We start from the raw sequence: 16535 nt of genomic DNA, 5'->3' as shown, positions 1-16535 counted from the left end.
GGCTTAGCTATTAAAAAAAAGTTGTCGAGTTCACGCGTGTCCCGTACTCCTGTGGCCAAGTGTTAAAACTATAAAGTATAAACCAACTAGGTACCAATTACAGTTGCCCCCAGGTGACTAATCTAGATATTTTTTTAAATATTATAATAACAATGCTTTAGTCATAATTCTTATAAAATATAAGTAAATCGACGGTGACGAGACAACATCGAAGAATCAATTAAATTGTACTACAGGTATGATGTATTTTATTTAAATTCTGATTTTTTGAATTTTTAAGTATGTTAGGTATACCTATAACTTATAAGAAATCTTTTCACTGCTCTAGACGTAATATTACGTCCAAAAATTGTACAGTGTCCACGGGTCCAAGCGTACCTACTATTACGTTCCTGTATTTTATACATCCTTATGTCCCCCCCCCCCCCACCAATATGTGTACTCAAATTGCACTACTTATTATGGCCCCCAGCTTGCAGGTTTATTAAAACCGTCCATGCTACCACAACAGAACGACAGAACAAATTAATAATGCTACGGTCAACCACCGACGGATAAATAGACGATATTACATATTTGCGCCCCCTCGCCTCTTTCTGAGTTTTTTTTATCCTTTTATAGTGTAATAATGCTTAATGGTAGTACTGTAATCTGTATTTCTGTACCGCGTATACTGCAGGGCTACGTACTCAGTAGTCAGTTCACTGAACCAAAGGTTTAGTTCTAAGTTCTAAGGGCTGACTGCTAAGCCCTCCGGCCCCCTCGATCACCGATGATACTTGATAGTCACAGAATATAGTGATCGCGAATTGGCGGAGTAGTTGAAATACGTAAAATGTAAAAAAGGACAAAAACTTCGGCGCCATCTAGCCGGTTGAATATGAGTTGCCGTCGAGGGCGGTTCTTCGTGTTGATATTCTGATATGCCTAAAAAATTATTGTTCTGTCTTCAGACTGTCGTGGTGGGCAGTGTAAGCGTGCAATCTTATGATATTCGTTCTAACTTTTCTGTGATTAAGCTATTGATGTTTTTTATCACCTTGTTTACTACATTTCCGGTTTCGTATGACGATTAATTAATAGTTTGTGATACTACTATTTTACATTTTTACCGTAAAATGTAATTATTAATTACTAATTTGTGCAGACTGCAGGCTCGGTAGTTGTAGTATTCGACTTTTGTGTGTGCAACGTAATAATAATATACTACGTCTGCTTCACGAACATCATATCATATTATTGTATATTAGTTAATCGATTGATTAAGTATTTATCTTCATTAAAATATTTAAAATTAAAACTTCACGAAGTTCTAACTCGCCTAGGTAGACAGTAAATTACAAACATCAAGATGCCAGAAACAGAAGTCCAAGACGGGAGTCAGACCCAACGGCTGACCAATGCAGATTTTAGACGGTTACTTATGACCCCTAGGTCAAGTCATCCATCAGCTACTCCGTCGCTCTCCAATGCAAGCGAAACGCCATCTTCCAAGACGTCGTCTACATCAAAATTCGAATCTGGCGGTTCGAACGACAAAGCTGAGCTTAGACGCAAAAAAAAGATATTCTATGCTAAGCTCAAAAAACAGGAAGAAAATAAAATGGCTGAGCTTGCCGAGAAGTATCGTGACAGGGCCAAAGAACGTCGGGTTGGTGCCAACCCTGATTATCAGTCTCAGGACCCTGTAGCTGTTGCCAGTGGTTATAGAGCCGTAGCACCGGATATGAAATCTGGCATGGATGCTGCTGAACGCAGGCGTCAGATGATTCAGGAATCTAAGTTTTTGGGAGGAGATATGGAGCACACTCACTTGGTCAAAGGTTTAGATTACGCTTTGTTACAAAAAGTCAAAAGTGAAATTACTGCAAAAGAAGCCGAACAAGAAACTGAAATGGAACAGCTTGCAACTACTAAACCGATAAAAGAGAAAGCAAAGGAAGAAGACGACATGCAGTTTAAAACAAGACTAGGAAGAAATGTCTATAGGTAAGAAAAGGGTAGTCCTTTTTAAAAATGTAATTTAAAGTTCAATTTTTTTTTTTAGAGTTGCATTATCTGATAACGAGATGTTTCGTAATCCATCATTTGCTCCTGGACGTATGGCTTACATAATTGATTTAACTGAAGATATTACAGACACTGATATACCAACAACATTAATTCGCAGCAAATCTGATGTGCCTAGCATGGACGATAGACCCACATTGACCACAAATGATATTGTTATTAATAAATTAGCACAGATCCTTTCTTACTTACGAACTGGACCAAAACATTTAAAGAAATCTAAAAAGCGCGATAAACAAGTTTTTGATGATAACATATACCCAGAATTACCAGATTATGAACCATCTACACAAAAACGTATTGAAGAGACCACTAAAAAACAATCCAACTATTTTAAACATTCAAAGGATGAAGAAAAAGAAGTGGAAACTGAACATCATAAAAGAGATGAAATGGGATGGGTAAATATATTTATTTTTTGTAATTATTTTTGTGTATTATTATTACAGTAATGTAGACATGTAGTATATCGTGCATGTGCCTATAATATGTGTGTACATTTATAGTTTATGTACCTACATCAATACAATCTATAATACACTTAGGGCTAGTTGTACCGTCTACGGTTACACTTCGATTACGCTTAATCAGCTGATAACAGATTTTATAACCGGGCAAATTCGGCCAATTAAACTTCGGTTAACTTTAATCAGAGATGGTACAACTGGACCTTAGTATAACTTTCAAAAGTATAAATATTATATTTTTAGGTAATTATTATTTAAATTAATTATTTTACCAGTTCTAAAGTAAAAAAAATATAATAATACTATAGAATATTAATAAACAATTATTTTTTTATTAATAAAAAGATAAATAATTATTTAAATTTGACTTTCTGATTATACAAGTATTAAAAACTATTCACAACATAAATTATATTTTTTCTTGGTTTAATATAATTTTAAATTAATTAATAATATTTTTACTGTGTATTTTTCTAGGAGGCATTAAGTAAAACAAAATTTCAACGCAAAAACCAAATGGGCTTATTATCTCGATTGGCAGCTGAACCCACCGGCTATGCAGAGTGTTACCCAGGACTGGATGAAATGCATGATGCAATTGAAGATTCAGATGATGAGGCTGATTATACAAAAATGGATCTTGGTAACAAGAAAGGACCAGTTGGTCGTTGGGATTTTGATACACCTGAGGAGTATGGTACATATATGAGTAACAAAGAAGCATTACCAAAAGCAGCTTTCCAGTATGGTGTTAAAATGACAGACGGACGGCGTACACGTAAACATAATAAAGAAAAGAATGAAAAAGCTGAACTTGATCGTGAATGGAACAAGATTCAAAATATTATACAAAAACGTAAAGTACCAGCTGGTAAAGATGAAGGATCGTCATTTAAAGTACCTAAGTATTAGTTTATAACATAATATTGAATTTTAGACAGTCATTTTATTGTAATAAAATAAAAAAAAATAAACACAATATCATTAAATTATTATTACTAAATTAGATTTTGTACTTCAATTGTATCCAGTTTTTAACTCCTTTCAAAGACATTAGTACAGGGATCATAACAGGTAAGAATAATGGAATATAAACCGCATATTTTTGATCGTCCGGAAAATAGAGCAATGCCAATAATGATGGATGAGTAAATGCAAACTCTGATGTTTCAAATGCTATTTTACTGTATTCCAATGCTTCTTCCAATTGCCCTCTTTCTATACATTGAAGTACTTTAGTAGCTGCTTCTACGGATTCAGTTACTGCTTTTCCAACTTCTTCAATTATCACAATATTGCTGATTTCACCCAAAAGTCGTGACAATGATGTTAAAGTAATGCGAGTATTAGTGTATTGCTCAATAATTTTGAGCCTGTACATTGAATCCAATTGCCATTTACGCAGAGTAGAAGATTTTAATGGCATTAGTGACATGTAATTGGACATATTTGGCACACCAATTAATGAATGGAACTGTGTGATGATGGGAGTCATAATACTGAGATCATCAGGTATGAAGCTTACTGATTCATTGCATGACACCTGGTTGGCGTTTAAGAATTGAACTCCACCCCAGCGAGCTGACATCATAGCAGTAGTTAACTGATTGTTTTCATGAAAATATAAAGGAATATAAGAACAAGGGGTAACATATACAACAAAATGTATACATGGATTTCGAGACACTCCCGAACCTAAAACGAGTAAACCAAATAAATATTAACCATAAAAAGTTATAACTAATTTAACTTTGAAAACATTACCTAATTTTTTTTCTAGTGGAGTAATTATGTATTGAGCGTGATTCTTGTCTAATACAAATGTAGTGTTCAATTTTGGGGGCTTTTGAACCAAATCGATTAAATAAAGCCATTGAGATTGCACAGAAAAGTTTGAAATCAGTTTTAATTGATCTAATAAAGGCTGAAGATAACCTAAAAATATATTCAAAATGCATAAAATTATTTAATATTAAATAAAATCAATATTTTTTTAAACTAACGGTTTAAAGGTATTTCTGGCTTCCAAGACACATGCAGTTTCTCAGGTTCCGGATTTACAACAGTAAGAAGTACATTATAATCCGATGATGGTCTAACTCGACGCTGTCGTTCAGTTACTACTTGTTGGTCATCAGAATGATTACCAGGGTTTAACATTGATATCATTGAATCAGACAATGCATCTGTTTGTAACAGTCTTTTTAATGAGTCCATTAATAATTTAATGTCTGAAATACATTTAATATGAATAACATGGACAATAAAGAATAGGAAAAATGTAGTGGGCTAGTGGGCTTACCTGTATCGGGAGGAAAATAAATATTACGACCAATACCAGGTATTATATCATCTACACTAGTGGTTTCAATTAGTTGCAATGATCCTAGAGGAGTTATAACCATCTCTAGTGTATTCAATGTATGATCATCTGAATTAATGAAAGTAGAAGGATGAGCACTGATACTGAACATAGCTGTAAAAATATATTTTTTATTTTATTTACTACACATACATTTTTTAAGTAATTGTTTTAGAATTACTTGAATTGAATGTAGTATAAATTTGTTCGATAATACGTTCTGTTACATATGGATTTTTAGTGTATACAAATATGTCTGTAGAAATAACTACGTCCATTGTACCCAATTGCGAGATCTGTGCATATGGAAGAGAGTGGCGTTGTACTTCCGTCATTCGCCACCATAGTGGTATGCCAATGATCAATAGTATAAATGCATAAACCGCAGCAGACAAATTCCTTAGGTCCTCTATAAAATAGTGTTAACAATTTGTCTGCAATTTTTAAACACAGCATATTATTACCGTCATCTTCTTTGTCAATTATTTCCCAAATTTCATCATTGCTGGCATCATTTGTCAATGTCTCAACAGTATCGCTAGGCTGCTTGTCCCCCACCAAAGTATCCATTCTGTGTAAAAACAGTCAATTATATTTTAGTTTAAAAAAAATGCATATCAATTAATAAGCAAATAATAAGCATTTCAAAATCAAAATACTTTTGGAATTAAAATCATACTCTGGTAAATAAATGAAATACAAATTACCTAAAACTCAAGACTTGTTTTAATTTCTTAAAAGTCCACTACTATTTATTGAAAAAACCTAGTGAAATTCCGTGAAAAATCAATGATTCGTTATAAAACATTTTAAGAAGTATTGTTGGAAAATTGTTCGTTAAATGAAATAGTAAATCGTAAATACAATACGTATTCAAGTAAATAACTAAAGATTGCACTAATAAGATATTAAAGAACTAAGTCACAACTCTCAAACACGAATTGAGATATATATATTAATATTTAAGGTATATCTTAATTCGAGTATTCGACACATGAAGTGAATACAGAATAATATTAAGTAATTGGTGAATTTTTTTATCTAATCTCTTTCTCGTATTTACTATTTACATATTTTCCGGCTTGATAGTTGATAAGTCCACAGATGTACATAAATGTGGTATAAACACAGAATAAAAAATTATCAATTTTATTATTTGTTTTACAACAATATGTTTGTGCAAGTTGGGTACACCTCGGTTGGTGCAGCTGGTGTTAGGCCGTTATAGATATTGACGAAGTCAAAGATCAATAAACTAATAGATGAAATCAACTATTAACTACTAACTTTTTTTTTTGTAGAATTTATTATTCTATATAATTATAGTCCTCCTGACTCGACCTGTCTTTATTCTGGGGTGATTACATATAAAGTAATACAATTGGGTGATTATTGTTCACTATCATTTATCAGTTATCAGTTTATCGCCTATATTCTAAGACCGTGGTTATCATACTAAAAAAGAGCGCTTGAATAAATAGTGGACTGTTTACATTTTACACGAAGTTGAAGACTTGACAGTTGACACTTGTAGTCACGAACAGTTAGTATTACTATGCGATATTGCGGTAGACAGTTTTGCTTTTTATTGTTTTTAGGCCTCAGGATTAATCGTTGGTAAATTGTTGTATTTTGTTTTTCTGTTGAACTCATTAAATCCATAGTTCCAAAAATGAATAAAAGAAAAATAGAAGAAGAGATTTTCCAACAAAATAAGTTTGAAAAGCTAAATAATATAGCTGATTCAGAAGAAGACGATGATGACAGTGTTGATGAAAATAATTATGATGTAATGCAAGAGCAAGATATTGAAGGTAACTACATTGTGGTTCATGCACAAAATATAATATACTATAGTTTATAGGGTACATAGCGATGTGTAACTTATATACTTTTAAACTTGAATACAATTTTTAATCGTTCAACTTTGGGACGTATCGCACAATTTGTTAACAATTGTTTTATTATTCCCCCTAGGCCAAGAAGAAGGAGTTGTTGGACAAGATGGTGAGATACGAATCACACCTTTTAATATGCAAGAAGAACTTGAAGAAGGGCACTTCGATAAAGAAGGAATGTATCATTGGAAAAAAGAAAAAGACGTACAGGACAACTGGCTAGAGAATATTGATTGGTGTAAAGTAAATGAAACAACATACATAATAGTTTCTTACATTTTGTTGTACTGTGCAATTTGTTTGTTTGTTTAGATTAAAGATATGTCAAAAGAAAAAAAAAAAGCTGATGAAAGTGTAGATGATAATGTAGAATTTAATGTAATTGCTGCGTATAAAGAAATCATAAGCATGATGGAGCCAAAAGAGACCATTTCAAAATCATTAAGGCGTTTAGGTGGAAACAAACGACTTACTACTGCTGAAAGGTGGAAATTGAAAAAGGCAGGATTGAGCACTGATGAAGGTTCGTCTTCAAAAGTCACTAGACTTACAGAGCTTGCTAATCAAATTTTAACAGCTAACGGCAACATGGATGTTTATCAAGAAACTTTTGAGCAGATTTCTCAAATTGTAAGCAGATTTCTTGAGTTTATTTTGCTAGTAAATTATAATACAATAAAATTTTTATCAAGAAGTTAATAACAGTTAAAAAAACTTTTGTGAGTTGTTATGTTATTTAGTCATGTTTTAATAAATATCTACATATTTGGCCATTATTATTCATTTTAAATCCATTATTTAATTTACACTTAGTCCATCACATTGGTTGTATACACGTTCTACAAAAGTGATTTGGTTTTGTGGTAAATTTAATGGTAAAGTATGTGGTCTACAAGTGCAACATTAATTTAATATTTTTAAAAATAATTTAACCTTGGAGCGTCACCGCCTTCTCTTTAAACTAGTAGTTTTGAGAAATATTAATTTGAAACAAGAGTATAGTTTGTAAGTTATTTTAGTTATACAAACTAAATAAACTAATACAATAAACTGTAAATATAGTTACTTAATTTTTGAAATTTGTTGCTTTTGTTAATACATGGACCTAGCCTCACTCAAATTGCAGATTATTAGTTAATTAAGCACAGAGTAGTGTAATGTAATCTGCATACTATCTTAATTTTATAAACTGATATAACGACTAAAAAAGTTAAAGTTTTATACTGGTAACAACTATCATTACAACTATTTTAAATAATGTTATAGAATAGTGTTTAAATATTAGTTTTAAATTGATTAACTATTGATTAATTTTGTCATTTGATATAAAAATAATAAAAATACTAAAAAGTACTATTATTTTTTTTATAGATTTCAAAATCAGAAAAGAAAGGACAACCATCAACTTCTATGTCATCAGATTTGGATATGTATGCGGAAGATTTTGATTTAAAAGAAAAGGAAAAATTAGAAAGTACAATCCAGAGTGGTCAAGAAGAACCAGAAGAACCAGAAGAACTATTGACAGGTATTTATAAAATTATTTTTTTACCATCAATGGGTTTTTAAATATCTTAATCAAACTTTGACAATGTTATATTTGACAATATTAGGAGAGTCATTACAGTGGGAATACAAATTTTCATTAGAAAGTAATGAAATATTTGGACCGTACAATACTGAGCAAATGCAGAAATGGAAAGTAGAAGATAAATTTAAGGAGCCCATTTGGGTACGTAAATGTAATTCAAACAGTGATTTCCATTCATTTAAACGTGTTGATTTTGAACTTTATTTATAAATATTTTTAGTGTATGTGTTTATTTAATTTACAAAGTATTAAATATAGTAGTATTATAAAGTATAGTTTAAATGGATTTTAAATCGGGAATTATTATTCTGTTAGACATATTATATAGGAACAAATGAAAAGTTTCATTTTCCATATATATTTCTGATAACATTATGAATTCCTGATTTAAAATCATCCGATTTGTAATACTAATTGTTTATTTTCAAGAATTAAAATATAGATGTAATTTAATATATTCATAATATCTATTAAGTTATTTTAGTATTACATTTATGTTGTTTAAATAGCTTATAATTTGTTAGATATTTATTGGGAATCTTACAGTTAATGAATTAAATAAATACATGCAATATTTTGAGTTTTTATATTCCTTAGCATTCTATAAACCAATACTAATGAATTATGAAAACATGCCTGGTATTTTGTTATTGTTGTGACCCTTAAACCAATACGTACAATTAAACCAGGCTTGTAACCGATTTCTAATGGAAACCAATCACCATGACCAATTTTAGGTCTCGTAACCATTCCCAGTTTGTAAGTTTTAATTTTGAGAAGCGATTAACAATTCCCGGTGACCGCCAAATTTAATTAAGAGGTAATGTGTAGCGGAAAACTTTTTTTTTTAAATCGGTCGATTCAACTAAACCGGAAATGTCAAAAAAATTAATTGTATTTTATAATTTTATAATTTTTTGCTTTTTTTGGAATAGTTTTATAATTTTATTTACTAGATAATAAGTACGATTAAAGATAGTATATACTAGTTGCTTGGACATATGTTAATAAAAGGTTTTACAAAACAAGATATATGATATAATTTTACAATTTTAGTAATTACTATTTTACCCAGCCATATTTTGACAGCAATTAATTACTAATTAGTGATTATTATTTATTTATTATATTGTAATTGATATTGGTTAACACTTTTCCATGAACTATTTTCAATATTTCTATTTTCAATGTTTATGGCCCAACCATAACTTATGGATAATTTCATATTCATTTATATTTATCCATAGCCTCAAATGATATTTTTTATAGGTATTTATTATTTAACTTAGCTTGCCCTGAACAGTTTTATAAAGTGGATATTTGTCTTGAGTAAATTAAAGTTAAAATTAAAATGTTCCGAAAAAACATAAATGGAAAAACCCGTTTCTGAAGTGATTACCGGTAATGGCTGGTAAGTGCTGTTTAATCTTGCCGAATACTTTTCAGTTTGGGACCAATTGTGTGGTTTAAAAAAATATTAGAGTCTGGTTACATGATAGATCAATCAACGAGTTCTCTTCACTTGATGAAATGTTCAATTGTTTAAGACGTAATCTTTAAATGAATTTCTGATCCATTGGATTTTACCTTTGGCTTTAGCCTTTAGGGAACCACACATATTTACGTTAATAAAATCTTATAAAAATCTAGACATTGATGCTAACCAGGATAAATTAACATTTTCCAACACTTGGCTTAGACCCTTGACCAGCTTCTCTGTTCACAGCCTATGGGTTAAGAACCGCTGCTATACAGTATTATTTTTCTGTGGCTACCGACTGTAGTTGACTTAAAATGTTCTTAGATAAATTCACGTCTTCACATGTATATCTATATTAAAAATGTTTAAGTTTCTATACTTAGTAATGTCTGATTACTACTAGAGTACAATTTAGTTCTAACAGCTTTCATTACATGTATATGGATTGAAATAACTAATTAGGCTTTGGTATTCTACTGGTTTGGTGAGAAGAATTCTGAAAATAATTTATTCCTCAATATACAACTTAAAAATTGTTAGAAAAAAATTTCGGATGCTTCACTTAAAATGTTGATTATAACTTCAAAAAGTGGTTAACTGAGACTTCTGTTCATAATTTAGTCTTGATTGCTATAAGTTCTGAGTGATAAAATGTACTTTAGAAAGTTTGTAACTTGCTGCTACTTTTTAAGTATAAGCGTCTACATCCATTTTAATAGTAATATTATGGACTTATATTTTAGCATTTACTATAAGCATGGTCAAAAGAGTATGAAGTTGAACTTTGAAAGTCACATTATGAACCCAAATTGATGATCATTTCAATAGAATAAATGATTTTTAAATGAATGTTTGTTACTGCATAAATTTTAAAAACAAAAATATTTATTTTAAAAATTACGATTTTTCCATTAAAACAAAAACTATAGCCAATTATTTCATATTTTCATCTCAATTTATTACTAAAAATTGTATCGGCTTGTTATTATTGTACTTATTAAATACCGCGATAAGACAGTATTGTACGCAAATAGCCTATCCGTTACGCCGTGTAATCATTATTTGATTATTAAAATATTATACCATTGATTATATACGTAAAAACAAAATTGTTATTATCGAAAAATATTCACATAGTTTTCAATTTGCAATTAAATTATTTATTAATCACTTGCTGCTTTTATTAAAAGATAAACATGAGAAATAATAGAAGAAAAATTATAGTTTTGAAATAAAAAAAAGAAATCAACTATTGATACAAAATTGATGCAATTTAATCTACCTCAGTTATACATAAATAAATAATATAATAACTGTTTAGAATTCTACTTATACATAGGACATTTATTATAATAATAATATATTCGATACAAATAAAGTACAATATTGAGCATTTTGGTATTTAGTGTAAAAACAACATAGTGTATAATATAAATTTAAAACTTAATAAATAAAATAATAAACATGTTTTCCCAAACAATTATAGTGAAATTCATAACACTTGTATATTGCAGTAAGGAAATTAAATGAAAATCTTGTAATTGAATAACATTGAATTTTCAAACAAAATTGGACACACTTTTAAATACATACCATCTGTTAAAATCAGATTTAATAGCGAATATTAGGTACTTATGATGAGTACGAAAATAAGTATCATGTTCTAAATTATTATTTATAATAATCAGTAAATAATAAATATAATTATATGTTGTGCATTTATAGAGTATCCAATTTTGTTCTAGCATATATTATCCCCGCATAACACGTATACGTAACACCTATTATATTACTGCTATACAGTGTGTACTCGGTAGGTACATAAAATAAAGTCTTAGAAAAATGCCGATTTGGTATAATATCATATACTTACAAATACATAATAATATATAGTATTGTATAGAAACCACTTACACGACTTGATTTTAAAGAAGTACCGATAATATATTATTATAAACTATACATTTAAGAATTATCAGCTTAATTATTAGATACGTACAGATGGGTATCACGAATTTACGCCTTAAACATAAATAACAGCTATAGTCTGTGGGTAGGTACCTACATATTATATTATACTGTAAGTAGGTTCGCTGCAAAAAATGGGTCCCTAAATAGTTATACTATATACTATATAGTATGATATTGTGATTAAATATTATTATATTATAATGTTCCTATAATGTTTCGTCGGTACACGCTGTCTATAATAATATGTATGTGTGTTGGATACTTGAATCGTAATCGAAAAAAATTAAAACAGATTTGGTAAGTGCGCTGTTATTTGTGGTGGCCATCTGAAAATCTATTTAAGAAAAAAATAATGAAAATCCTAAAAAAATAATACTAACGGTGGTGTAACTAACAGATCAACAGATAGCAATATAGCAATTAATAGCATAATAATATATTATACTATTATATTATATAGGTACCTATACATATTTACCGTATTATACATACATACAACTCACTTATTATATTATAGTAAATTGATACTACTGCAACAACGATTATGATATTATAGGTACTTACACTATATGTAAGCCTTCGATATAAATCATAAACGGTAATAATATATAATAACGATACACATTGCGTCATCAATTAAACAAAATAATAATAATAACACTATATAATATAATTATGCGTTGTCGTCGTCGTTCAACAGGCGTAACATTGTACTAATCCAACTTCGTCGCAGTTCATACACTTGAGGGCGATCATTTCGGTGGTGAAGTGATTCCTGTGCACGGATTTCTTGCTTCCGTTGCACATCGGACAGGGCAGCAGCCTGTAGCCTCCGCAAACTTGGCACGTCGTACACGCGTCCGGACTCTGAAACCATACGAAAACATGATAATATAATGATATTATAACGCTGTCGAATATTGATTCATTACAACGTTTAGGTACTTAATACTTATTATTATTATTATTATTATTATTATTATACGAGCCCCTGTGAATTGTATAAGGACAATACGCCGTTCCGGGACTATCGGGACGTGTCATTTGTAGCTTCTTCCCGAAACAAACTAAATAATGCGACATCGGAGTTGCACGGGTTGTAACTATATAACATGGGTCGACAGTTAGTTTCCAAGTGGGCCCAGATGTTTGAAAAAAAAATGGAACGACGTGACGTATACCGATTTAGGCTGTTTACAGGACGGCAAAACTTTAAAGGGCGCAGGTAGGAAAATGGCTTGACCGTTATTTTTTATTATAATATTTAAAAATGTCCACTAGACATTGTTATTAAATTATTTTATTATGGACAATAAGAGTCGTTTATGAAAATTCAATTTTAGAGGGATATGGAGGTGAAGCGTATATAATATATATTTAGGGGAGACTATATATACATTGTGAAGCCATCAGCTGGACCGCCGAAAACCTCAATCCCGGTTCTTTGGGTAGGTATAAATAATATATTATATTATAGATATCTATATAGCGTCTATACGTTAGCAATGCTTACGCGTCTAGCGTATCGATTTTTCGGATACGACAATAATTTATAAGCCGCACGCGCTATAATAGGGACCGGTATACTTGTCGTGTAACACACGTCTGCGTCTCAGTTGTAGGTCGACGTGTCGTTTGTTCCGACGAATCGCATACGCACACACACGCGCGCACACACACACACACACACACACACCTCTCTTATTGAATTCGATCCAAAGTCGTCGCACGTTAATGGTCCGGACGATCGCCTACGATATTTTTCCACTCGTTTTCATCGGCACTTTCTTCGCCATTCAGCAATATATTATAGGCGCGCGTGATTAATGACATTATAATTTCACCGCACGTTAAATAATTCTCTATTGTTTTTACATTATTGTAATATATTATTCCGCGCGGGGGATGTTGCCTTCAATTACACAGACGCGATATTATATTATACGCCAGCTATTGCCTATACACCTATAGTATTATTCCTACCACAGGAGACACTTGGCAAACATATTAAGGGGGGATGAAGAAGTCAAATATTTCAAAAACAGGAATGCAAATTGAAAAAAAAACTGTAATCGATAAACCTAAAACGCATTGGAATGTAGGTGGGTGTACACTCGTTGATTTTTCTTTTGCCATCTCACACCATGTTTTTGGGTGTTGGGAGTGGCAAAAGCATTGTTATGCTCTCTCGAATAATACCAGGGGGGCAATTTCACCCCCATGCCACTCCCCGCAAATGCCGCCTACGGTCCTATAATTTATTATTATTCATGATTATATAGGATCTTGAAACAGTTTAAAACAGCGTGCTGCACTACGGGACCGTTCTTGAGGATGACTTTTTTTTGAATTACCACTTAACATTTTTTTTAAATAATTATTATTATACGTTATCCACCGGATTTTTACAATAGGTCAACGGATATTATTTTTAATTTCTACACTAGCTAGGTACTATATAGCTTGTCAAAAATGGTTCATTTGTTTGAATTTATTATGTTTTATAATCGCTCACAGTTTTCAGCAGAATATTTTACTATTGCATTTTAATAATTATTATTATTAAGTATTTTTTGTCTGCAATAATAGTAAATACCGTCTAATATATATGTACACCTGCCTTACGCAAGATTTCGAAACGTCGGGTGACTTTGATATTTTTTATTTAAGTTTTTTACCAATGTGGTTATAGTTTATTTTGATGTCCCGCGTGTGTTGATAGCATAAAAATGTATTGATACCCGGTTATACGCTTTTTGATTGCTGAACAATGATGTTTTTTTTATTTTTTTTTTGTCGTAAGCTGAGACAATATACAAAACGTTTTGTATACAGATGAATAGTAGGTAACCGCATTGTTTTAAATTATTAGGTGTGAACGTTTATAAATTTCAAAACGAACAAGTGCCCAAAGTTCTATAACATTGTCCTTGCAATAGCGTCGTATACGTTACGTGTGATGAAACGTGTTATTAATATTATTATTATTCATAAATAAATAGAAGACTTGTATGTGACACTCCCGGAAAGTTAATTTATTCCTATTACTTATTACATATTATAACATATATTAAATTATGAACATTGTTGCAACGACTATTACGTTACTATATATATTATACGCGTGTTAATATTATAATTTCATTATAATGGCGGTCAACAATATTTAAATGCTTATTCCATTATAGTATATACCTGTAACAATGGTTGATATTGTAAATTTAATATTTACAATAGGGTAGAATTAATATATTACTTAAATTTACGTGGTTCCTAAGAATAAGATGTAAATATATAATAATATAAGGTCGTTGCCCTTTAATAAAAAAAAGGTATCATGTTCATAAATGTTATTCATCGCATAGTGCATACACGCTGCAGCTATTTATAAAATGGATGGACAAATTTTCTTTTTTATAATTTATATTGGTTAGGTATCATAATACCGTGTATTGTTATAATATTATGTTATACACTTTGAATTAGTTCGTAAAATTGCTCTCATAATGGATTAGAAAGTGTGATATAGATTTTATTGAAGAAAAAACGGCAAAATCCTCATATTATTATTTATGCAAAATTGGATCTGTCGATCAAAACGGTATATTGTAAAATAAAAACAATACAATACAACCATTTAAAACAATGTTTTCAAATAATAATAATAATTATTAAAATAAAAAAACAGTAAAACAAAACTGACAAAATGGTGTGTCAACATTAGAGATTAATATGTTAATGATTCAACTTATTAGCATGGGATTTGAAAAATAAAAATAATTACTCTTTAAGTCTTTTAGTGAATAGTTTTACAGCAACTATTAAAATTTCAAAATAATATTTAGAGTCTGTTATTAATGTAAATTAATTGTAATTATTAGTTTTATTGATCTAGAGAGATTGCTGGTGATGGTGCGCGATTATTAACTACAAACGATTCAAAAGCGTGATTCAATCTTAATATATACACGGCACATCAATCATTTTGAACCGTATTTGTTCGATGGTTCCTTTTTGTTATGTGTTAGTGTTACATATATTAGATAACATCGTGACTCGGGTTGTGAAAAGTGAAAACATTAAGCATTGTACAAATTTGAAATATTTACATAATCTACGCGTAAATTCGAGTGCATTAGATGCATATTATATATATTATTTTTTGTTAGTCGGCCGGCGGCAGTATGATGGAACAACAATGGCATGGGTAAATGGTAATAGATAGGTGGAGATGAAATGAAGTGAGAAGCTAGTGAGAGAGACCTCTGCCAAAGAGAATCTTTTCATAATAAAAAACCAACGAGTATATATATAGTAGTCCGGAATAGGAAAGTTGCATCTTGTTCTGTGAGTATGTGTGTGCGTGCGTGCGTGTGAGTGTGTGTGTGTGTGTGTGTGTGTGTGTGTGTGTGTGTGTGTGTGTGTGTGTGTGTGTGTGTGTGTGTGTTTGATGGCATCGGACAACAGGATATTCTTGTCTGCACCGGAAGGAACGTTCCAAATATGAAAACGGATTAATGAAACATAAATCTTTTGGCTTTACCTTAAATGGTTTTAAAATCGATCGGAGTTCCCCAGATTCGTTCAGTCTTTCTACGGCTTCTGCATCCTGAGAACAAAGTCAAACGTCGTTCAATCGTTAATCATTATCATGAACCAATGGCTACGATTATTGCTAACGGCTAATACATAATAT

The 16535-nt window shown here is 30.8% G+C and overlaps 4 protein-coding genes across 5 annotated transcripts in view; 2 read left to right on the top strand and 2 right to left on the bottom strand.

Annotated features, from left to right (window-relative positions):
* The first annotated feature begins 962 nt into the window (after positions 1-962).
* On the top strand, positions 963-3543 carry LOC132950302 (protein Red). Its single transcript, XM_061021700.1, has 3 exons — positions 963-1989; positions 2048-2471; positions 3015-3543. The coding sequence occupies exons 1-3, from the start codon at positions 1352-1354 to the stop codon at positions 3447-3449; spliced, it is 1497 nt and encodes a 498-aa protein (XP_060877683.1). The 5' UTR covers positions 963-1351; the 3' UTR covers positions 3450-3543.
* LOC132950301 (GPI transamidase component PIG-S) lies at positions 3464-6138 on the bottom strand. Its single transcript, XM_061021699.1, has 7 exons — positions 5607-6138; positions 5364-5470; positions 5081-5308; positions 4840-5013; positions 4541-4768; positions 4302-4472; positions 3464-4232 (listed from the first exon to the last, which is right to left on the bottom strand). Exons 2-7 carry the CDS (start codon positions 5467-5469, stop codon positions 3541-3543), a joined length of 1599 nt encoding a protein of 532 aa, XP_060877682.1. The 5' UTR covers position 5470; positions 5607-6138; the 3' UTR covers positions 3464-3540.
* A 142-nt stretch (positions 6139-6280) lies between these two features.
* On the top strand, positions 6281-9260 carry LOC132950303 (CD2 antigen cytoplasmic tail-binding protein 2 homolog). Of its 2 annotated transcripts, XM_061021702.1 has the most exons (6): positions 6281-6442; positions 6564-6713; positions 6877-7040; positions 7110-7427; positions 8169-8325; positions 8411-9260. In XM_061021702.1, the coding sequence occupies exons 2-6, from the start codon at positions 6572-6574 to the stop codon at positions 8596-8598; spliced, it is 969 nt and encodes a 322-aa protein (XP_060877685.1). In that variant the 5' UTR covers positions 6281-6442; positions 6564-6571; the 3' UTR covers positions 8599-9260. The 2 variants fall into 2 exon arrangements, with proteins under 2 accessions (XP_060877685.1, XP_060877684.1); XM_061021701.1 differs by having other exon boundaries at positions 6281-6713; positions 8411-9257.
* Positions 9261-10731: 1471 nt separating this feature from the next.
* LOC132951464 (glutaredoxin domain-containing cysteine-rich protein CG12206-like) overlaps positions 10732-16535 on the bottom strand; it is a 36930-nt gene continuing 31126 nt past the window's right edge. Inside the window, exons 4-5 of the mRNA XM_061023288.1 lie at positions 16383-16448; positions 10732-12706 (exon numbers count right to left, since the gene is read on the bottom strand). Coding sequence (XP_060879271.1) covers positions 12533-12706; positions 16383-16448 — 240 coding nt within the window. The 3' untranslated portion in view covers positions 10732-12532. The remainder of the gene's footprint in view (positions 12707-16382; positions 16449-16535) is intronic.

The sequence above is a fragment of the Metopolophium dirhodum genome, chromosome 8 (genome assembly GCF_019925205.1).
Source record: "Metopolophium dirhodum isolate CAU chromosome 8, ASM1992520v1, whole genome shotgun sequence".
Lineage (NCBI taxonomy): Eukaryota > Metazoa > Arthropoda > Insecta > Hemiptera > Aphididae > Metopolophium > Metopolophium dirhodum.
Note: the sequence above shows the minus strand (reverse complement) of the source record. Positions and strands in the feature narration are given on the sequence as shown.

Excerpts from the sequence above, each read along its gene's own strand:
- LOC132950302 (XM_061021700.1), top strand. The coding sequence starts at position 1,352 with ATGCCAGAAACAGAAGTCCAAGACGGGAGTCAGACCCAACGGCTGACC. Across the intron at positions 1,990-2,047 it reads CTAGGAAGAAATGTCTATAG|AGTTGCATTATCTGATAACG; the intron begins GTAAGAAAAGGG and ends TTTTTTTTTTAG. Across the intron at positions 2,472-3,014 it reads AAAGAGATGAAATGGGATGG|GAGGCATTAAGTAAAACAAA; the intron begins GTAAATATATTT and ends GTATTTTTCTAG.
- LOC132950303 (XM_061021702.1), top strand. The coding sequence starts at position 6,572 with ATGAATAAAAGAAAAATAGAAGAAGAGATTTTCCAACAAAATAAGTTT. Across the intron at positions 7,428-8,168 it reads TTGAGCAGATTTCTCAAATT|ATTTCAAAATCAGAAAAGAA; the intron begins GTAAGCAGATTT and ends TTTTTTTTATAG. Across the intron at positions 8,326-8,410 it reads ACCAGAAGAACTATTGACAG|GAGAGTCATTACAGTGGGAA; the intron begins GTATTTATAAAA and ends TGACAATATTAG.
- LOC132950301 (XM_061021699.1), bottom strand. The coding sequence starts at position 5,469 with ATGGATACTTTGGTGGGGGACAAGCAGCCTAGCGATACTGTTGAGACA. Across the intron at positions 5,014-5,080 it reads TTATACTACATTCAATTCAA|CTATGTTCAGTATCAGTGCT; the intron begins GTAATTCTAAAA and ends ATATTTTTACAG. Across the intron at positions 4,233-4,301 it reads TCCACTAGAAAAAAAATTAG|GTTCGGGAGTGTCTCGAAAT; the intron begins GTAATGTTTTCA and ends TACTCGTTTTAG.